The following is a 20,981-nucleotide window of genomic DNA, read 5'->3' as shown; positions in this document are numbered from 1 at the left end:
AACAGCACCTCCCACCCACCACCATCTCCCTGCTTGGCCACCTGCCTCCCTCCTGCCAGGCTACCTCTTCGACCCCTGTGTAGCCTCCTCTGGTCTCCACACTGGAACAGGGACTCTTCTAAACATTTCTCAGACCTTGTTGTCCTCCCTCTAGAACTTCCAGTGGCTCCCAGCATCACATCAATGCTTGATGCTCAGTCTGGCTCAGCAGCCCTTCAGGACCTGGTCTACGCCTCTCTCCTACCATTGCAAACAGGTCACGCCACAGGCCTTTGGATGGTAGTTTGCCCTGTCCACCCTCTGAAAGGCCAGGCGGGGCTGGGCCTGAGACTGCTCAGCACATGCCCATGCCACGTACTGCTATGTGAGAGTGTTGTCTGGGGTCTTCTGACCCCTCCCCGACCCCCACTGGACAGGTGGGGGGTGCTGGGGATGAGGAGCACTCCTGGATGGAGTCAACAGAGGAGGACAAGGCAGGCTGAGCTGGAGTGGGAAGGCAGGGTCAGGCAGGGGCACCAGCTTGTGCACAGGCCCAGAGGCAGGGCCACCTTCAGGCAAGACCAAGAAGCTTATTCAGACCAGAGCACAGGGCAGGCATACGGTCAGGGCAGTCTTCAGGGTGCCAGGCTGAGGAGGAGCCGTGCATGGCCCAAGATGGGGGTGGGCAGCATCTGGGGGGCAAGTAAGGTGGTAGGGAAGTATCAGGTGGGGACACTTAGTGACCATTCCAGGTGCTGAGTGAGTGGATGTGTTCAACTTTGCAGGCTCCTGCCCAGTCAGACCTCTGGGCTCAGACTCCTGTCTCTCCACAGGTCCTGAGCCAGAGCAGAGATCCCAGCCCACCTTCCATTTGCTGGCCTTGGCACTCCCCACAACCTGTCTGGTTTCTGGAGGCCTGCCAGTTAAAGGGGTGGGTGCTGGGAGTCACGTGTAGAGGGCTCCCCCCGAGGGCAGACAGCCAGTAGGAAAGGTCCACTCTGCAGCAGCGCCTCAAGCTCGGGAGTGTGGCCAGACCCACGAGATCTGCCATCAGCCCTGGGTGGGCACCTCAGCAGGCAGAGGAGTTAGCCCAGAGGAGCCTCATCTCCCACAGGGCCTGGGTACAAGAGCGGGGAGTGGCTGAGGTGGCAACTGTGACAGGGGAAGGCTGAGGCTGGATTCCCACGTGAGCCCCCTAGGCGCTGTGTGATCCCTGCAAACTTGAGCCTTTCTGGGTCCTTTCTGTTGGACTATGCCACATGCGCCTAGATCTTTCCAAGCACTCCTCCAGGATTCATGGCCTCTTCCCCACTCCTGGGGTAGATCCCCCAGCTCCCCCGTGGACCCCGGCCCCTACTCCCTTGAAGTGAGGACCCAGTTCAGACCACAGGAAGCCACACACCCATGGCTTCCTTTTCCTTTTTCTTTTTTTTCCCCCCAGTTCCAGCCCTGAGTGGGCAACCACCCAACCACTTGTCTCTTGGTCCATCTGTCCATCAGCAGGTCCAAGCCCCAGTGCCTGGTCACATGACTGTCTCCCACTCTTCCTGTAGCAGGATGGGTGGCTGCTGAGGCCCCGAGGGCTCCTCATCCAGGCCTGAGCAGGAGCCGTTGAGGAACCCGTCGTCCTTGGGAGCAGCCATGGCAGGTGGTGTGGGTTCGAGGGTCTCTAGGGCTGGGGCCCCTGGCTTGGCATGGCTGGGCAGCTGGGGGTGGCCATTGGTGGTGGTAGTGGGCAGCAGGCGGGGGCTCAGGGGCAGGCCGAGTCCCGCACGGGGGCCTACATTGGTCACACTTGTGTGAGACACCATCGGGCCATAGCTGTAGCTGCTGCTCCCGCTTCGTGCCTTGCGCTTGAAGTCCAGTGCCAGTGTCCAGCGGCTCCACGATTTCTTGATCTCAGCCTGCACCTTTGGGGCGGTAAGAAGGTAGGCAGTCAGGCGTGCCCCCAACCCCAGCAGTGCCCTCATCCCTACCCAGCACTGAATGAAAAACAGGAGAAGAGGGGACCACTGGAGAATTTCAGGGCCAAGTAAAATCCCATCATCCCTAAAATTGGGTGCTTGGCTGCAGGCAATTCATGCTGGAAGCCTACGAGGCTCCAACGGCCCCCAAGGTAGCTGAGTCTTCAATGTTGGCTACAGGGAATTCAACTGCCTAGAAAGACGCTTGGCTATGCCAGCGACTGATGAGCACATCCTAGCACATCCTGAGAACCTTCTGCCTTCAGAATGCTCTTAGGGACGTTCTTGGAGGAACGAAGAACAGGTTTAAAAATGGAAGAACAAGACTCGAAGTTCCTGGCACATCTGTCTCCTTCCTACCCTGCACCCGCACTGTCTTTGCTTACCTCACCATTGCAGAAACAGTATATGACAGCGACAAAAAATCCCTGCGGAGAGAGGCGTCTAGGGTCAGGGCCCTTCCCTCATGTGTGTCCCCTACCATCCCCCTCCCCCCAAGTCAGGCTTTGGCCAGGACTACGCACCTGGAAAGAGTTGAAGAGCATCTCATAGTGCATCTGGACTTGCCAGAGCGTCCCTGAGACCTCGGTGTATGGCGTGGCCATGAAGACGATGTAGTGGACGCCAAAGAGTGGCATGAGCACCAGCGTGGACTTGAGCAGCTTCCTGGGCCGGCGAGGCAGGCAGGTCAGTGCTGAGCCACTTTCATTTAACAAGCAGTGTGCCCCTCTCCACCCTCCAGAAGCTATCAAGGGGCCTGAGGCTTTGGCCACCAAAGAGGAACAGCCTGCTTCACCTGGAGTGGCTACTGTCCTGGCCAAGTGTTAATAGGGCCCCCTAGTTCTCACAGGTGTCCTAAAGTGGACCACATATTATAGTTCCCTTGTCCCTGGGCCCTTTGCACCTGCTGGTCCCTCATATGGGTGCAGGCAGGTGCCCTCCCTCCCGTGGCCATAACTCCCTATCTCATGGTCCACTCCTCAGATTCAGCTGAGCTGCAACCTTCTTGGGCCACCTCCTTGCCACCTGTCCCTTGGACTCCCTGTGACCAACTCTTTGAGGGGAGATAGGGGCTTGTCCCACCTCGCAGACCTTAGTTGTAGGACAGGGCCAGGTCCCACGTGGGCCGCATTGGCCTTGGTGGTGCCCCCAGACCTCCAGAGGTGGTGCCCCCAGACCTCAAGATCCCATCACTGCTGGGCTGGCAAGGGCCTGGGACAGTCAGGGATTCAGAAGCAGGATCCTTCTCTTGGCCCAGACTCATTCATGGGGCCTCTGCCTTTCTGGGTGTCCATGGAACTGGGATTCAATGACCCATGGGGAGCCAGGACCCGTGGGCATAGCTCACCGGTACTGCTGCCGTGTGTCACACCGGCCAGCATTGGTCTCCCGCAGCTTGGTGGCAAGCACCCGGACGATGTTGATGAAGAGGATGAAGTTGAGCTGTGGAAGTGAGAGAGGCTGTGTCAAGGTTGCACCCTAGCAGAGTGGGGCAGGGCCTCTTGGCCCATGGCCCTCCCATGGGCTCTGCTCTGCACTGCATGTCTAGGTGACATCCTTGGGCTCTTGGTTTCTCCATCTCAACTGGAGTGGGGATCAGCTGGTCTTCAGGTTTCTGTGGCTCTGACCCTGGGGTCCAGGGAAGCCTCCATAGGTCCTTGTCAGGAACTGGTCAACTGGGGCCCAGGTCCACACCCCCACCCACCCCCACGGCCAGGCACCTCACTCCTACTCACCACAATGGAGGCCAGAATGGGTACCTGGATGATCCACTTCTTGTTCCCAGAACTCAAGTCCCAGCACCTGGAGGAGGTTGAGGCATTAGTCCCCATCCTAAGCCTGCCCACAGAGGTCTGTTCTGACATTTGCTGTTAGGGAAACAGGACAGGAGAGTATTGGGTGTGGCCAGGTCTGCGGCCACCCTCACAAGCCTCTTTGGAAGTAGCCTCCTATGACTCTGCAGGGGTTCTCAGTTAGAAGCAGGACTGAGAACCTCTGAAGCTGGGGTCACTTGGGGAGGCCCTCTCATATGCTTCCCCAAGGAAAAGGGTTTCAGGGTTGTGTTTGGCCTGGGTCCTGCTCCACCTGGACCTACCCGGTGTTGGCCAGGGTAGCTCTGACACCGACCCACACAGCCACGAAGACAGCGGGCAGACCTGTGGGCACAGAGGTGGACAGCGTGTGAAGGAATGTGGTTGCTGTCCACAGTGTCTCCCTCCCTCATCCTCGATGACCCCCAGCTTACCCCATCATTGCCCCGACCCCCTCACCCTGGGGAAATGGGTTGCCTGGTGACAGAGCCACACTCTGGTATGTGCTGCCCCAATAGCCACCCCCCGGGGCTCCAGCCCTCGGGGCCCAGCTCAGCCCTCTGCCCCCATCTTGGTTCTGTGTCATATGCACACCTGTGGGGCACTTGGAGAACTAATAAGGTATTGCTAACTCATCTATGCCACACCCATTGCCCGGCTCCCCCCCACCCCTAGGGGGCACTACTTTGGGCTTGGAGCTTGCACGGGAGGGAGCCTATTAGCATTTTTCCACCCTAGCACAGCATTCGCCCAACTTGTTTTGGAGGGTTCTGGCCTTCATGGATGAGGCTGAGTAGAGTGAGGGCTTTGGTCTCAGGCAGGCACCACAGGGGAGCCTCTATGTGCCTGGCCTGAGCTGGCTCAGGTGGTACACCATTCCTCTGAGTGGGTTTTGCCTCTGGGAAGGGAGCCCCAGACCCTCCCCTCCCCCATCAACTGGATTCTGGGCATGACATGGGTTCATGGTAAGAAAAAGGGCTGTGACATTCCTGTGCCCCAGGATTCCGTGCACTCCCAGTCCACAAGTCTCCAGCCCAGCCAGGCACCTCCTAGCCCCAGAGCCTGTGTCAGTTCCTGGGACCAGGCCCAGGTCTCCCTCAACTCAGGGGCTTGTCATGGTGAGGTCAGGGTCAGGGTGTGCGCCAAGGGGCAAGGAGGCAGTGGCTGTTGACCTGCAGGCCTCTGGGTGCTGAACACAGAGAGGGCTCCAGTCACTCGGCCCACCCCTCTGCAGTCTGGCCAGTCGCCCCGGAGCCCAGCCAAGCTCTGCAGCTGCCAACAATAATGGACAATTATCGGTAACTGGATCCGAGAGCCCGTGGGGGGCTGGGAGTGCATAGCCCCAGTAACCCATCCTGCAGAGGGGCTGCTGAAGCCCAGAGGATGCTGAGAGGCAGTACCCGCAGCTCTGGGCCACGGACCCTGCGGGACCGCCGAGTCTGGCAGCGGTGTGGGCAGCTTCCCCGGCCCCATCCCAGTGAGGGGATGGCTGGTTTAGCCCACAGGGCTCAGGGCAGAAGGAGGGTCCAGACCGCAACTTCAGCCCCAGGCTGACCTTGAACCCAAGATTCCACTCTGATCCTGAGCTGAATCTTTACCTGAGTCTCCCCATCCCGTCTCCTGGGCAAAGCCTCAACCCCAGGTGAATCTGACCCCAGATGACCCTGACCCCTGATCAACCCCAATTCCTTGAGCCTGGAATGGAGTCAGACTCACAGAAGGGTGGCAGGCCTCCCACCTGCTGTCCCACACCTGAGACAGAATATGCCATGTGGGCACCTTTCCCTCGGGGGTGCCCTCTCACCCTGCCGCCATGGCCCCACCTTTGCCTGCTTCTTGATACCCACTGTGCCTGCGTACCCCAGCCGAAGACCGTAAAGCCCCACAGATACTTCTTCTCTGAGAAGAAAGCCATGAAGATGAGGCTGTGCAGGTAGAGCCCCTCCACCAGAATCCAGTAGTAGTTGGTGGCCAGGAAGTAAAGGAAGAAGGTCACAGCCACCCGGCAGCCCACCTAGGAGACCAGTTGGTGTTAGCCAGAGGGCGGGGCCTGCATCTGGGGCAGTCAGGGCTGGGCCTGGGAGGGGAGAGCTGGGGACAGGAGTTGGTGGATGAAACAAGTTGGTGGACGGGACAAGGAAGGAACAGCTCTGCTTGGGAGCACTCTGAGGGGTGTGGTGCTCAGGACGGTCTGTAAGGTGACCAGGTGGAGTGGTTGGGGGTTGCTGGGCCGAGGCACAAGCGTTGAAGGTAGCTCAGGGCACGTGGAACACCCAGAATCCCGTAGCAGCAGGGCTGGCAGCAGAGCTGGAGGGTCTGAATGACCTGAAGCTAGTGGTGGCAGCGGCAGACAGGCAGGGGCAGGGCCGGGCTGGAGGTGGCTGGCGCAGCGGGGGAAGGGGTGGGCTCCGCGACCGGCACTCACGTAGCCGGCGGCGGCGGCGGTGGGCGGCGGAGGCGCCTGGGCGATGGCGCGCAGCTCCTCCTCGGTCAGGCGCTCGGCCTCATCAAGCGTGGCGCCAGAGTAGAGCACCGCGTCCTTGACGAAGATGCTCACGGCGCGCAGCATGAAGGACAGGAACAGGTGCATGTGGATGTAGTTGCGTGTGCAGTGCAGCCGCCTGCGGGGCGCGACATCACCGTGGGTGGGGGCACGGGGACGCGCGGTGGGTGGCCGGAAGCTGGACTGTGCGCGGTAGGTAGGGACACCCGGCAAGGGCGAGGGGTGCAGTGAGGTGGGGGGAAGGGAGGCACCACACCTCGGCCCCGCCCCGGCCCCGCCCCCGGCTTCACCCCGCCCACCTGAAGTAGGCCAGTATGAGCACAGCCACGGTGAGGGAGGCCAGCGACACGGAGTAGCCCACGGTGTAGATCATGCCCAGGCGGTCAAACACCTCCTGTGCAGGTGGGGAGAGAGAATCAGAGCCCTGAGCCTCAGGGTGAACATCAGGGCAAGAGTCAGAGGTCAGGTTAAGGTTGCTGGAAGAGTCAAAGTCAGGAGTCAGGGCTAGGTCAGGGGTCACCCATGACCTAAGTGCTAACAGTGGGATTCACAACAAGGTGACGCATTCACTTTGGAGTCCCTGCCTCACTGCAGAGATGCCAAGTGACCTTACCTTGGAGGGTCCCCAGCCTCTCGATCACCCCCATTCCACCCCACCTTGCAGGCCTCTTCTCTCCCCCTTGGGGCTCCAATCACAGGACTCTCCAGTCACCCTGGAAGGCTGCCTTAACAGCTGAACCCATCCCAGCTAGGAGTGAACTTATCCAGGTCACGTTGGGGAGGAGAAAGGCTCGCACCCGTTCACGAGTCTCATTGGTCAGGAACTTGACACACTCGCTGTAGTTGGCCCATGTTCGGTTGTGCCCGGGCACTAGCTCCCAGCTGCCATTGCGGTCACAGCGTCGGTAGGCATGGCCTGCAGGTTAGTGGGAGGGTCAGAGCAGGCAGAGAGAGGGCACCCTTGTGATGTCCACCCCACTCTGGCTGGCCTTACCTTTGTGATTGAAGTCATAAATGTAGTCGGGACAGGGTACAGCCACCACCTCACCTGGTGCCCCCAGCGGCCAACACAGGATATGGTCCCACTCAGGCAGGCAGGGGCGCCCTGTGCCCAGAGAGACAGACAGGGTAGGGACACCAAGGGAGAGTCAAGTCCATGATTAGTGACCCAGAGGGACGAACACATCTGTGGTCATTTGTTTCTACAGGCACAGGTATGCTCAGGTCTCGAAAATTCAGTCTTGGAACATTCTGGATAAAATGCATTGAGCCCTTACTTCCTGCTGTGCCCTTTAGGCACCTGACCTCATAGAATTTACTACCGCCTCTGTGATGCAGGTACTGGCACTGGCGCCACTTTTCAGATGGGTTGGCAGAGGCCAAGAGAGCTGGGTGACTTGCTGAGGTCATATATAGGGCCCTGCCCTCCTCAAGTGCTCAGCCCTGGGCTAGGCCTCTCTCCTTTCTCTCTGTTCTTGGTCCCACCTTCCAGGTGTCCCTGAGGAAGGGCAAGCTCCCAGACTAACTTGCCCTCATCTGGGAGTCTTCCTGTGTGACCCTTCCCCTGGGACCATGGGCAGGAGGCAAGAGGTCTGGTTTCTAGTGTCAGCTGAACTCCAAAGAGCTGCTGACCTCACACAGGTGTCCTCAGTCTTTGCATTTCGGTCTCCTCACTGGGAAGTTGGGATTAACCACATCAACCCGCGCTTCCATCACTACCCAGTGCCTGCACCAGTACCTGCTGTGAGACTTCCATGACCACTGGTGGGGGAGATATGATCCTCCAAACTTAAGTGCTACCAGTGGGATTCATAAAAGCATGACACACCCACTTTGGAGTCCCAGTCTCACTGCAGAGATGCCAAGTGACCTTACCTTGGAGGGTCCCCAGCCTCTGGATCACCCACATTCCACCCCAACTTGCAGGCCCCTTCTCTCCCCCTTAGGGCTCCAACCACAGGACTCTCCAGCCACCCTGGAAGACTGCCTTGATGACTGGACCCACCCCAGCTTGGTGAAAGACTCTCTGTCCTGGGCACCATATTCCCAGCCCCACCCGGTCAGGCCCACAATTCCCTTTGGTCCCGGGGGAGCCACAGGGTGACCACAGCCTCCCAGATGTGGCCCATCTGGAATCTGCTGCCCACCCGGCCGGTTCAAACTAGCCCTGTGGCCAAAGCCTGGGCTCTGTTTGTCTCTCCTCATCTCCCTCCTTCCCTTCTCTTCTCCCCTCCTGGTCCCAGAGCCTCTGGCCCCACCCTCTGCAGCTGCCTCCTCTCCTACTCTGTTTCTGTGGCCCTCCCCACTATGTGTCGCAGTACACTTCCTCTGACACGCTGAGTCCCAGACCTTCAGTTTGTGCCTCCTGGTCCCCTCTCTGTCTCTGTGACTGTGTCTCTCCCTGACTTTCTATTTATCTGTTTCCATGTCTCCTTGTCTCTCTCTGTGCTGCTCTCTTTCTCTCTCTTCCTCCATGCCTCTCTGTCCCTCAGGGGTCTTGTCACCTCTCTTTTTCTCCATGGTGGGGCTGTAGCCTTGGGTTCACTCCTGGGGCAGCACTCATTCCCTGTCTCCCAGGGAACTGAGTCCACCCAGCTCACCTGTCCCCTCCACATGCTGTCCCCAGGCTCTGTCTCCTCCCGGTGCCTCCCTTTCCAGAGGAAGGGGCTGCAGCCTTTACTTTCCACAAGAGCTAAGGAGCATGCACTCACACGATGGGGACAGAACAGTGGGGACAGCCGGGTCCAGGCCTACACCAGATGGGTGCGTGGAAGCACAGACATACCTCGGTGCCTGCTGCCAGGGGATGCCTCCTTGTCCTCCTCAGACTCAGAGTAGAGCTTCCCAGATGCTGTCTCTTTCCTGGGCTTCCCTGATGTGGATGCGGGTGTCCACCCCTTGTCTGACTCCATTATGTTGGCTGCAGAAATCAGGGTAATTATGGCTATCAGCTGTGCTACAACAGGAGGCCTGGGGTACCCTCCTGCCTCAGACTTCCCCTTTGTACAACGGGGGGTTGTCTCCTGCCTTGCTGACACCCAGGCTGATGGGAGAGCTGAGATGATGGGTGAGGAAGAACTTAAACTGTGAAGGGCTTGCCAGGTGGAAAAACAGTAACAGGAGATGGAGACTGTCCCTCAGGGTTCAAGTGGGAGTGAGCACCATTGTAGGGTCAGCTGAGCGGTGATGCAGGCAAGACAGAGCAGAGGTGCTGTCTTCCGATCTGAGTCAGAGCCAAGGCCACGCAGCCCGGAGGCCCCACCAGGGGGCGCATGGTAAAAGTAGACAGTGGCGATGTCAACAGTCAGGTTACACAGCGAACATGAAGCCTGGTCAGAGTGCTGTGCAGGCAGAGCAGCTGGTGGCAAGGAAGACAAGAGTAAGGGGGTGCAGCTTGTTAAGAGCAGTCAAGTCCACCTGCCCTATCCCGTGCTGTAGGACGCAGCTTCCACAGTGGCCCCAGAGACTCTTCATCTGAGATGGGGCCTGGCCTTTCTCTCCATTGGAGAGATGCTGGAGTCTTTGTTCCTAGCTGCAAAGTTCTCCTCATGCTCTGATTCACATCTCTTCAGCCACAGCCCAAGCTGGGGGCCCCTGGCCCTCCCATGTCGGGTCTGTGACGATGAGGAGCTGGGTCCAGGCAGCTTGCACTGGGATGAGACTGGCCATGCCTGTTTTCTTGCCACCACCCTTGGGCATCAGTGTGGGAGTGTGGGGTAGAGCAGGAAGAGAGGGGCTCCATGGTGGGTAGGAAGGAGGCAGAGAGAGGTGCCTCTCAGGCTTCTACAACTAAGGAGACAGCTGGTTTCAGGATTCAGAGTGAGAGGGGCCCACCTGACTCCCCCCAGATCTTGATGCGACTGGGAGCCACTGGTGGGGCTGGTGTGGGTAGGGCTGTGACTACAGAGACCTGATGAGTCTCTGAGTGTGAGCAAAGTCCGCATGCTACAGAAAGTGTGTGTCACTGTGTGCTTGTGTTGTGGGTGCACATCAGTGTCGTCCCCCAGCAGCCTAAGGGCCAGCTCAGTGGAGGAAGCTGCTTTGTGGACCAGTCAGTCGAGGTGTGGGCCTCTTCAGGTTGGTGAGACTAACTAGACACCAAAGGCCTGGGTGAGTGCTGAGGAGGCCCCATCTCCGCTTCCAAGAAATGGACCCAAGGAAGGGGATGGGCATGAGCCCAGCTTGAGAGGGGGTGTAGGAGTCATGAAATCAGGTGATGCTCCCTTCCCTGTGGCCTGGCCTAGAGGTGCCGTCCTGGTGGAGGGAACCCTGCCTCCCCTCAACAAGCAACCTCTCTGCCAGGCAATGACCACAACTGACTAAACCCACAGATACTGATTCCTGTCCCTCTGTCCTGTCCCCCTTCCCATCCAACCTCATGAATCTTCAGTTCTCCCCACCCTGGAGATCTCTGTCTTGCCCTCTGCCCAGGGGGCCTCTTTCAAAATCCACTCATCCTTCTGGACTGGGTTTGGATACCTACTCTTTCAGGAAGACTTCTCAGCCCACTCTTCTGGGGTCTGGCACCCTAGTTAGAGCTCCTGATCTTAGCTCAACTCAGCAGATCTAAGCCCTTTGGGGGTGATTTGCACTCTGGCTGTTTTCATACTGCCCCACCCATATCCCAAGCAGAGAGGCCCTGCGCATCTCTAGGGATCCTGCCAAAGGCTGTTTCCATTTTCTCTCCCAACCATGCATGTGTTCAAGAGAATGTTAGTGGGAGTGAGGGTATCTGGGGGTCTGAAGGGTGGTAGCAGGCAACATAGGGACCCGAGCTTAGGACTTAGGACAAGCCAAGGCCCATCTGAGCCCGCTGACTCCATTCTTGCATGACCCACCCCACCTGTGGTCCTCACCTTGGCCTGACCCCTTTACTTGGCTCTGCATCCTGGGCTCCCACCCTCATCTGGCTTCTCCCTCTCCTAACTTTGTCCTCAGACCCTCTCATTCGGCCCCAAGCCCCCACCTGGCCTCTGCAGGACTTCCTTGAGCCGCTTCTCACACTGGGCCTGGGCACGGTGCAGCAGGAAGATCTGTTCCTCTTTGGTCATGACGTCATCTGCGTCCACCTGCCAAGCCGAAGGTCAGACCACAGGCAGGACTTTCCGACGCAGTAGTGGGTCCCAGAGCCATCCCAACTTCCCAGTGGGATTACCCTTTTCTAAAGGCCTCAACTCTAGAGGGATTGTGGAAAGTCTGCCATGTGTGGAAAATCTGCCCATTTTACAAATGGTAAGCTGAGGCTCCAAGGGGTAGGACCTGCCTGATCAAAGGGAAACAAGGGGTGGAGGAACTGTCCTCTGCCTGCCTGCCAGTAACCCTGTAGGCTGCAGCCATTGATCTTCTCTGTCCAGTTCTTTCCCCAGGGGTACATGGGAATGGGCTGGAACGTCCTAAGATGGATCCTAACAGGAGCCTGACTGCCTTTTGGGCACCTGAGGTGGGGGGTGGATACGGAGTGGTGAACTCTGGGGAGACAAGCTCAGCCTGACGTCCTCAAGTCCTGGTGCCTGGAGGACCTTGGGAGTCACCAGTTTCCATCCTGGCCCAACTTCCCAGTCAGGGCTTTCCCCAGTGGACGATGAGTGCCTCAGGCCCTCCCTGCCTGATGATCTCAAGAGGGAGAGGATGGCGGGATTGCTGGTAAGTGGTCTGGGTTGGCTGGGCACTCCCGTGCGAGCTGTGGGTGGGAGTCTCTCCCCGGTTCCCTTGCTTATCTGGGAGCTCCCTCTATCCAAGCAGACTCTGTGTTCTGATGACACAGGACAGGCCTGCACGCCTGCTGTTTTCTACCCGAAAGGTGCTTCTTTCCCCTTCCTTTCAACCTGCACACCGTGGGCATTAGCTACCACCCCCTGGGACTCACTGGCATCATTATACGCAGGGAAATGAAACATCGTGGAGGTGGGGTCTCACCCCGAGCAGGAGGCTGCTGGAGAGGGTCTGAGCCCCTGTTCCCTGACTTGTGAGGAAAGGAGTAAGGGTGGAGGCAGCATCCTGTCCTGGGAACAGCCACTGGGAGTGGCTGCCCAGCCCAGCCACTCCCCAAAGTGTGACCCACAAGGGGTTAACGCATTCCCTGCCGCCCCCCCCCCCTGTGAATTCCCCCCCGAGTCAGGTCCGGATCTTCTCAGATCCCTGGGCAGGGCCATGTCCCCTGAGACGATCCCCCCACCCTCGCCCCCTCGCCCCCGGCAAAAGGCTGTGTCCCCTCAGACTCCACAGGGCAGACCCTCATCCCCTTTGACCCTAAGTGCGCAGAGCGGCATCCTCTGAGACAGTCATGGCAGAGCCGGGTCCTTTCGGTCTGACTGGGGCTGTGCAGGGCGGGAGAACCTGGAGGAGGCAGGCAAGGCAGGAGGCGGGTCATGGAGGGGCGGGCACCAACGAGAGGGGCGGGCGGTCTGGGTCAGGGAGCCCGGCTGCTGGGAGAAGTTAATTGACCGCGTCTCTTGGCGGCAGCACGAGGGCTTCCAGGGCCAAGGAGTCTCCAATTGGCTCGGCCGGTCAGGGGCTCTGCTGGTTTCACTTAGCGGAGGCGCGGGCGCGTCTTTGCGCGTGCGCGCGTGAGTGGCGGTGCATCCCCGGGAGGCCGCTCACACGCCGTCTGGAGCCGCGCGCACTGGTGGGCGCTCCTGCGCTCCTCTCTGTGCGTCCTCGTGTACGCGTGAATTTGCGCAGCATGCAAATGTGGGACGTGAGCCTGACGGGTCCATGAACGTGCATGTGCTCATGTTTTCTCGGGCAGTGATGCGGTATCTCTAGCGTTGGTGTCTGCGGCTGCCCTGTGCTTTGCGTGTCTTGGGGCCTGAGATGGACCCTGAGATCTCAGCTGGACCCAATGCCCACGGACTCGAGAAAGGGCCGGAGCAGATTCCCATGTGCTGCTCTATTCCACTTCCTTCCCCCACCACAGCTACTGGGCCAGAAGTAGCTGCAGGGGCTTGCGGGAGACAGGCTCAGACTTGCCAGGATCCAGGGAACTCCAAAACTAACCTGAAGCTCTCCTTGTTTCTCTGATATTGGGGATCCAGGCTGCTGAGGGGTCTGACCCCTGCCCGCTCCACGCCTATTACTCTTGTTATCTGCGAGCTCCCTCTATCCAAGCAGACTCTGTTCTGATGACACTGCTGCTGTTCTGTACCCGGAATGTCCTTTCCCTTCCTTCCAACCTGCACACCCCAGCCACTGGCTTATTCACTACCATCTTCATCACTGCTCCTAGTACTTCCATTAATAACCATCATCACCACCATCACTCCCTCCGTATTACCACCACGAGGACTGCCGTTACTGTCACTATAATCACCATCAGCACCACGACCAATCGTACATCATTACCATCTCTACCAGCAGCACTAGTTATCACCATCTCCAATATCACTGAGGCAACATTAGCACCATCACCAATATTGCCACCTGCCCAGTGACCACTGTCTACACCACCATTGCCATCTTCCTGTCCTCATTCTCTCCTCACACCTGTCTCCATTTTCCCTTCTCCTTCTGACCATCTCAAGACAAACAGATTATGCACCACATTCTCTCCAGCTGATGGAGACTTCAGTGTCTGATGGAGGTTCCCACCAATCCCCAGAGACTTGCTGACTCACCAGCCCTCCCAACAGACAAACCCACTGATGTGATTGAGGGTCACAACTGATGGCCCAGACTGGAGGCAGGCAGTCATGGATTGGAAACTGATTGACCATTTGGCAGACTGATGTCCAGAAACAGAACAACACACCCTCTCACTGGCCCAAGGGGTCTGCTCAGCCTCTACCTACTGCAGATGGCTTCACCTTCTCCATGGCCAGGGAGAGGCACTCCCCCTTTTCCACAGTTGGAATGTCCAGGAGAGGAGAGGGTGTGCTTTTAGCATGCCATGGCCCCTGCACCACTTTATTCATCCCCAAAGGCAGTGCCTCCCCCACCCACATACCCGCCGGCCTCCCTGAACTTTAAAACATGTTTCTCTGTCAGCCCAGTCACAGCAGAGCGCCATTGCAGCAAGAGGAATTCAGGTCAGAGTTAAGGAAGTGTTTTTCCAAGGAGAGGAGGCTTACACTAACTGCATTCCCATCTACAAGTCTTAGAGCATAGCTCTCCTGCCTGGAATGCCCCTGACCCTGTTCACTCCTCCTTCCAGCTGTACCCTGCCCTCCAAGGAGATTCTGCCATCAGCACTGGAGCTTGAGTCCCAACCTAACTGGCTTTGTGTCTTTGGGAAGGTTGTTTAACCCCTGTGACTCAGTTTCCCTGTAAAATCAGGGTTATAATAGGGATGCTGTGGGGATTAAATGAAGTATTGCATGAAAAGCCTGGGCAGGGTGGAGCTCAGGAAAACCTGGCTGCTATTGTTGCTACTATTAGCAACAGCAAGTCATGCCACCCCCTCACCCGCCCCGGGATCTCTGTTGCCAAGTGACATGGGTGTCCCCAGGCCAGAGACCCAGAGTGGCAAGGGGATATTGTCTGGGTAGACTAAGTCCAGGAGGAGACAGTAAAGGGCAGATGGAAAGTGCAACCCCAGGAAAGACTGGGGACAGGAAATACGGGAGGACCTTCTGGGTAAAATGTTCCTGGCAAGTTTTTAGGGTGGAAGGGCATCCCAATAATTCCTTGCATTTTGAGATCCACCCTGGACTCACACTAGGATTCAAGGTCACTGCTAGAGCCCCCAAGCTTAGGCCTTGGGGCAAGAGGACCCCTCCTCTGCCTCTGCCCTGGTTGAGGAGGCCCTATCTCCTGGGGATGAGGGCAAGATGCTGGCAGCTATAATTCACTTTCCAACCTGGCACTGCAGTCTGCCCCTCCTGTTTCCCCAACCCTTTAGCCCCCTCCCCATGGAAGACTTCCTGTTTTCTTGACCCAGCTCCAGGGTGCAGAGGACTCAGACTTGCATCACCTTAGATCCAGAGAATTTGCAGATCTTGGGTCTCAGGAGTGAGGCCCAGGGGCTGGGTTGCAGCCAAGAGTTACTTAGTCCATACCCACCACCGATAGGGGCCGCCCAGCCCTGTACCAGGTATCTGTCATCCCCCCAGCATCCCTCCTATGATCGGGGATTAGGGCTGACTTGACTTGAGTCCCAGCCATCATAGGACTCAGTTTCAATGACCCCCACTATAGTGCATCCTCCCCATGCTCAAGGAGCTTTACCCATGTCTCTTTCACCTTCTACCACATCCCCATTTTACAAACGGGAACACTGAGTCTGAGAGTCACAATTAAAAAGAGGAGGGCCAGGAATGGAGCTATGGTCCACTTAACACCGAAGCAGCAACCCTGGAGAAAAGGGAAATCAAGGAGGAAGTTCCCGGCCACATGGATACCTTGGCACCAGCCACAATACCATCTTTCCACAGAGTCCTCCATTGTATCCTTTGCTTCCTCAAGCTTCCCTTTGCAGACACCCTGAGGCAGCCTCTTCAAAGGTAGCTTGGCGTGGAGGCAGGCATAGAGGTGATGGTGATAGTGATGGCAGCTTGTCTCCCGCTCTACCTGGGCAGAGGATATCTGGGTTCTGATGTTAGATAACAAGGAGGTTGATGCCTTCAGCCAAGCCAGAAGGAGAAAACCTTGGCTAATAGGAGACCCCTTCATGACCTCCTGGCCTTCCTATGGCCCTCCTCCAGGTTCTACTACTGGGACCCATGCTGGCACCCCCTGCTGTCTCCCAGGCCAGCTGGCTGGGACTGCTCCCCCACCCCTTGCTGCCCTCTGTCTGTCCGGCTGGCCTGAGCAGGCTCCTCGTCCTCCTCCGCCACTGCTGACAAGTGCTGACTTTTCCTCCCCCTCACCAGGCCTTCCTGAACAGGCTGCCTGTGTCTGGGGCTGGGAGGGGCTGGGGGGAGGCACTGTGACGCCTCTTATCCTGGCCCGCCAGCGTGGCCGCCTTCGGGGCAGGCAGTGGGATGGAGCCTGGGATGGAGGCATTGGCTGCTAGGACCCAGTGGACCTTCACAAGCAGCCCAGAATGACTGGAAGGATAGGATGGCCTAACCATAGCCTGGTCAGCAGGATAGGATCCCACCATGTCTCACCTTGGGCGCAAGAGTTGGGGTTCTTAAGGGTCTGGCAGTCTGCTGTCTTTTTGAACCTGAGCAAAACTTTGCACCCTTTCCCAGTCGCACCATATTTTGCAGACAATTTTAGGGGTCTGCAAAACTCCCACCCCACCTTTTCTTCTTCCTTGGGACTCTCCCTGAAATAGCTGCCTTCCTGATGTGGTGGCTGGACCAGGGAGTGTCCCCAGAAGGCCCACAACAGGAATCTGGGGGAGGCTGCTTGACGCCTCATTAAAACATTCCGAAGAAAACCCAAGTTCCCGGGAGGGCTGAGCCCCCTCCTGCTGCTCTGTCCACAGGCAGTTCTGAGAGCTGGGGGGTGGGGGGGATGTGTTTAAGGCAGGTGATATAAAAAGCTTCAACAAATCAATACGAAAAAGATAAATAACTCATAGAAAGATGGGTAATGGCTCTGAGCAAGCTCTCTTAGAAGATGGATAATAAACCAATGTAAAGTCCCAAAGTCATTGGTAATCAGCAAATTTAAATGACAAGAAACACAATTTTTCACTTATCCTGAACAGCAAAGGTGAAACAAAAGGAATTCTCATCATATCCTATGCGATAGAGGGTGTAGGGAGAGAGGTCTTCCTGATCAGTCTTGGCGTTGTGAGCATACATCGGTATAAGCTTTATAGAGGGCAATTTGGCCATGCCTATTAACATAAAAAATGTGCACATTCTCAGACCCGGCAATGACAAAATCTAGAAATATCCTATTGGGAAATAGTCACGTGGGAACCCAAGAGGGCATTTCAAGGAGCCTCCTTGCCACTGTCTGAAATATCTCTCTCTCTCTCTCTCTCTCTCTCTCTCTCACACACACACACACACACACACACACACACAAACAATGCAGAAACATTCTAAATGTACAGTCCTAAGAAATGCTTAATGAATCCCAGGTTTTGGAATATTATGTGGCATTTAAAAAAGATAGATGTATATTTACTAACATAGAGATCTACAGGACACATCTTTAAGTAGAAAAATGTAAGTGGCAGAATCCTAACTAAAATCAATCAATCAGACAAACAGAAAACAGCAAAACAAAATTATCTATTTGATATGTACATAAAGAGGTACTACTTGGAAGCACACAGAAAAAGATAGGAAGTTACTTCTCTACCCAGACTGTTAAAAACTTTTCCCTACAAAGATGAATGGGGCTTGGGAGTGGACAAGGACGACTTCTGTTTAATCTGTATTGTTTGACTCTTTTTTTTTTTTGGACACAAGGTCTTGCCCAAGCTGGAGTGTAGTGGCATGATCACAACTCACTATAACCTCGAACTCTTGGACTCAAGTGATCCTGCCACCTCAGGCTCTGAGTAGCTGGGACTACAGGCTTATTTGACTCTTATTTATAAGGACATATGTTTGTATCAGTTACAAGGTTAAAACTAAGAAAATAAAAGTAAAGTAAGAGAAAGTTTTAATTTTTAAAAGGAAGAAAAGGAAGAAGAAAGAAAACTTAGAGTGAGACATGGGGATCTCCTGCAGACAGCAACTCTCACGTGGCTCTAGAGGAAAGAGCTCTGAGCAGAAGTCCAAAGACCTAGGTTCAAATTCCACTGTGCCACAGATTCAGCCTCAGGCTGCTTTCCTGTAAAAATGACTGAGTGAATGGATGGAATGAGAGAACATTTGTGACAGTATCTAGCTCAGAATCTGGGGACAGCCATGTCAATACATGTTGGCTCCTTCCTGTCTTGAAAAACAAGTGCCACAGCTGAGTTGCCCCTGGAGCAGGCCTCGAAGCAAGCAGGTGGACACTTCCATCTGAGTCCACACTAGTCTCTTCTGAGTCCTACCCTGTGGTCACATCTCCACACTCAAGGCCTGCCCCACGCCAAGCTCCAGCCTCTTCCACTGCGGTTTCTTCTCCACACGCATGCATGCTGGGGTATCCTTAGAACGAGGTATCCCCAAGGACAGGAGCACCCCTTTGCCTCCTCCTCATAATCTGTGGCCCATCCCTTTCTCCAACCTTCACTCTCCCAACCCCCAGTCTCCCACTACTCTTCCCTGTAAGGCACAAGACAACCAGCTGAGTCTGGCCATAGCCATGGACGCTTTTTGGTCCCCCAAATATGAGGTCATTGGAGATGTGAACCTATTTTGTGGGCCAGCTGGACAGGTAGCAGGCTTGCTGACAGGCTATCAGATAAGGTTGGTGGGCTTGGGGGATACAGGTGCAGATCTGGGTGGGAATGGCAGCCTCTGGATTCAGGAGAGGGAGCTGGTAGGCTTCTGGCATCTTGCAGGCTCCATCTGAGTCCAGGGGGCCCACAGGACGGTAGGTGGGCTGCATTCCTGCCCCTCATACCCAATTCTCTGACCCTGAAGCCAAGGAATATTCAGTGAACTCACATGCCCCAACAAGGCCCTGGGCAGACCCAGCACCGGCACCTCTCCTTCTCCCCTCCCTTAGCCATGAGCGAGGGCTAAGCCAGGCAAGCTTCCTCTATATATCTCAGCTTCCCTGGAGAGCAGTGTGGGGCTCTGGGTGCCCTCCTCCCCTCATATAGAGGCACAGGGCTTAGCACTTGGTTTGCATGAGATAAATAATGGTCATTGTGGTTGTGTGATTTGGGTCAGTTAAAAATGAGGACAATAACCTTCCTCAGAGGGTTTTTGGGAAGATTAAACTAGCTAGTATACGTGAAGTGCTTAGAACAATATCTGGCAAGAAGAAAGCACTACAGAAGCATTTATTAAATACAAACAGAAAACAATAGACCTGGGTGCACACGTGCTCAAAAATGGACACACAACTGTGCGCCGGCAAGTCATGTGCAGACCGACAACTTCACACGCGAACTCACACAGGGACTCAGTCACAGTCTTACAGACCCAGATCAACACAATGCCCAGAGTCCCACAGGGCCCTGCTCTGACAGACAGAATACCCTCAGGACACCCATATCCCTCAGACAATCACATGCACGCACAGAACTCACTGAGGGAAGGGTGGGGAAATGGCTCTGTCCCCTGGCAATTGCCAGTGTTTGGAGTGCCTCTGCACGGGGTGCTGAGCTCTTCTGAACCTCAGTTTCCTCATCTATGAGTCCTCATATGGAGCCATGTCTTTGGCTCTGGGGAGCCTTTGCTAAGACCCGAACTGTGAGAGCATGGGCACAGGTGAATGGGGAGTGCTGAGGACCACAGAGGGGAGAGCTTTGATGGTGTGACAACAGGATAGCCCAAGGTCACACGGGCATTAGGCAAAGGTGGAGGAATCCCAGAGCTTCTGCCTCCCGGCATGGGGCTCTGCTCTGGGTAGGGAACTGTTGCTGGTCAGGAGAAAGAGGCTGCCTGCCCGCTGGTCTCTCTGGAAGCCAGATGCCCCCACTGGGGAGGGGGTGAAGGGACTTGAAGTAGGCACACAGGCAGACGGCCTCCTCAGGAACGGGCTGGTGCCCTGAGATAGAGTTGCTGTGGAACGTGACTGAGGGGATGGGACATCCCCCTTCCCCAGGAAGTGGCCCCTAGACCGTGGGCCAGGATGAGGAGGTGCTGCCCCCTCCATGTCTCCAGTTCTCTGCCTCCGCCTGACTCTGCCGAGTTTTCTTTGCTATTCTTGGTCTGTCCACCCCTCCTGCTCTGGGGAGCTCTCGTCCCCACCCCCTGTGTCCCTGTCTCTCTTCCCTCTCTCGAGCCTTCGCTGCCATTCTGTCTCTTGGTCTGCTCCCTCAGGGAGTGCAGTCTTCCCAGGGGTCTCCTCACTTGCCAGAGTCCCCCTCAAGCACACTTTTCCTGTCCGGGCATACAGTGAGGTCAGCCTCCTTCAGGGGTCCTCCATCCTTCCTCAATGCCACACCGCACCCACCTTTCTGGGCAAACGGCTTCCACTTTGGGTAAAGCTAGACATGTGCATGCGTGTGTGATCACGAGAGCTGGAGGGGCCCTAAATCTTACCCCCCATTTGGGTGATTCTGACCTCAGACCCACATCCCTGTGTCTGGGATTGCAACAAAACTTGCAGAAAACAGAGGTCCCCAAAGCAAAGTCTGTGGAACGCCACACCCGGGCCAAAGCCAAGCCTTCTGCTAGATCACACTGTCATCTTCCAGGGAGGCATGGCCATAGTGCTCACAGAAGCAGAGGATAGAACACCCTCGCCACAGACTGCCAGGCCTGGGACCCCAAGCTCAGGCTTCAGAAACGGGGAAGCTTCAGGCGTCTGGAACCCAGAGACATCCCAGAGACGGCAAGCACAGAGGACCCTGGGTCAGAGGGACTCCCAGAGTACCGGGGCGACTCGAGAATCCGTTGCGCCGGACCCGCCCCGGGGACCCCAGAGCACGCCGGCAGCCCGTGCCGGAGCGTCGGCGGCGGGGGACTTACCAGCGCGTACGCGGAGCTGAGCACCGGGCAGCACAGCAGGAGCGCCAGGCCGGGTGCGATCCGGGCGGCCCCCATCGCCACCGCCTAGGGCCGCGTCCCTCGGGGCAGCCGCCGCCGCCGGCCCTGGTTGGTGGTGGGGGATGCAGAGCTGCGTCAGGCCGGCCGCCCCGCCCGCGCCCCGGCCTAGGGGACCCCGGCGTCCCGGCGGCCCGAGGCCCCGGGGCCCGACGCGGGGCCCATGCGCTGAGGGCGAGCGAGCGAGCGCGAGGGAGCGAGGGAGGGTGGGAGGCAGCCGGAGGCCGGG

At 56.9% G+C, this 20,981-nt stretch overlaps 1 protein-coding gene across 1 annotated transcript in view; it reads right to left on the bottom strand.

Moving 5' to 3' along the window:
• Positions 1 to 1,388: 1,388 nt before the first annotated feature.
• PTH1R (parathyroid hormone 1 receptor) overlaps positions 1,389 to 20,981 on the bottom strand; it is a 24,131-nt gene continuing 4,538 nt past the window's right edge. The window contains exons 3-16 of the mRNA XM_008071231.1: positions 20,678 to 20,800; positions 11,224 to 11,326; positions 9,043 to 9,177; positions 7,252 to 7,362; positions 7,055 to 7,173; positions 6,557 to 6,651; positions 6,180 to 6,375; positions 5,615 to 5,768; positions 4,039 to 4,099; positions 3,680 to 3,746; positions 3,292 to 3,386; positions 2,468 to 2,609; positions 2,330 to 2,371; positions 1,389 to 1,889 (exon numbers count right to left, since the gene is read on the bottom strand). Coding sequence (XP_008069422.1) covers positions 1,503 to 1,889; positions 2,330 to 2,371; positions 2,468 to 2,609; positions 3,292 to 3,386; positions 3,680 to 3,746; positions 4,039 to 4,099; positions 5,615 to 5,768; positions 6,180 to 6,375; positions 6,557 to 6,651; positions 7,055 to 7,173; positions 7,252 to 7,362; positions 9,043 to 9,177; positions 11,224 to 11,326; positions 20,678 to 20,752 — 1,782 coding nt within the window. The 5' untranslated portion in view covers positions 20,753 to 20,800 and the 3' untranslated portion in view covers positions 1,389 to 1,502. The remainder of the gene's footprint in view (positions 1,890 to 2,329; positions 2,372 to 2,467; positions 2,610 to 3,291; positions 3,387 to 3,679; positions 3,747 to 4,038; positions 4,100 to 5,614; positions 5,769 to 6,179; positions 6,376 to 6,556; positions 6,652 to 7,054; positions 7,174 to 7,251; positions 7,363 to 9,042; positions 9,178 to 11,223; positions 11,327 to 20,677; positions 20,801 to 20,981) is intronic.

This window comes from Carlito syrichta, unplaced genomic scaffold, assembly GCF_000164805.1.
Source record: "Carlito syrichta isolate Samal-C Ts95f unplaced genomic scaffold, Tarsius_syrichta-2.0.1 Scaffold314220, whole genome shotgun sequence".
NCBI lineage: Eukaryota > Metazoa > Chordata > Mammalia > Primates > Tarsiidae > Carlito > Carlito syrichta.
Note: the sequence above shows the minus strand (reverse complement) of the source record. Positions and strands in the feature narration are given on the sequence as shown.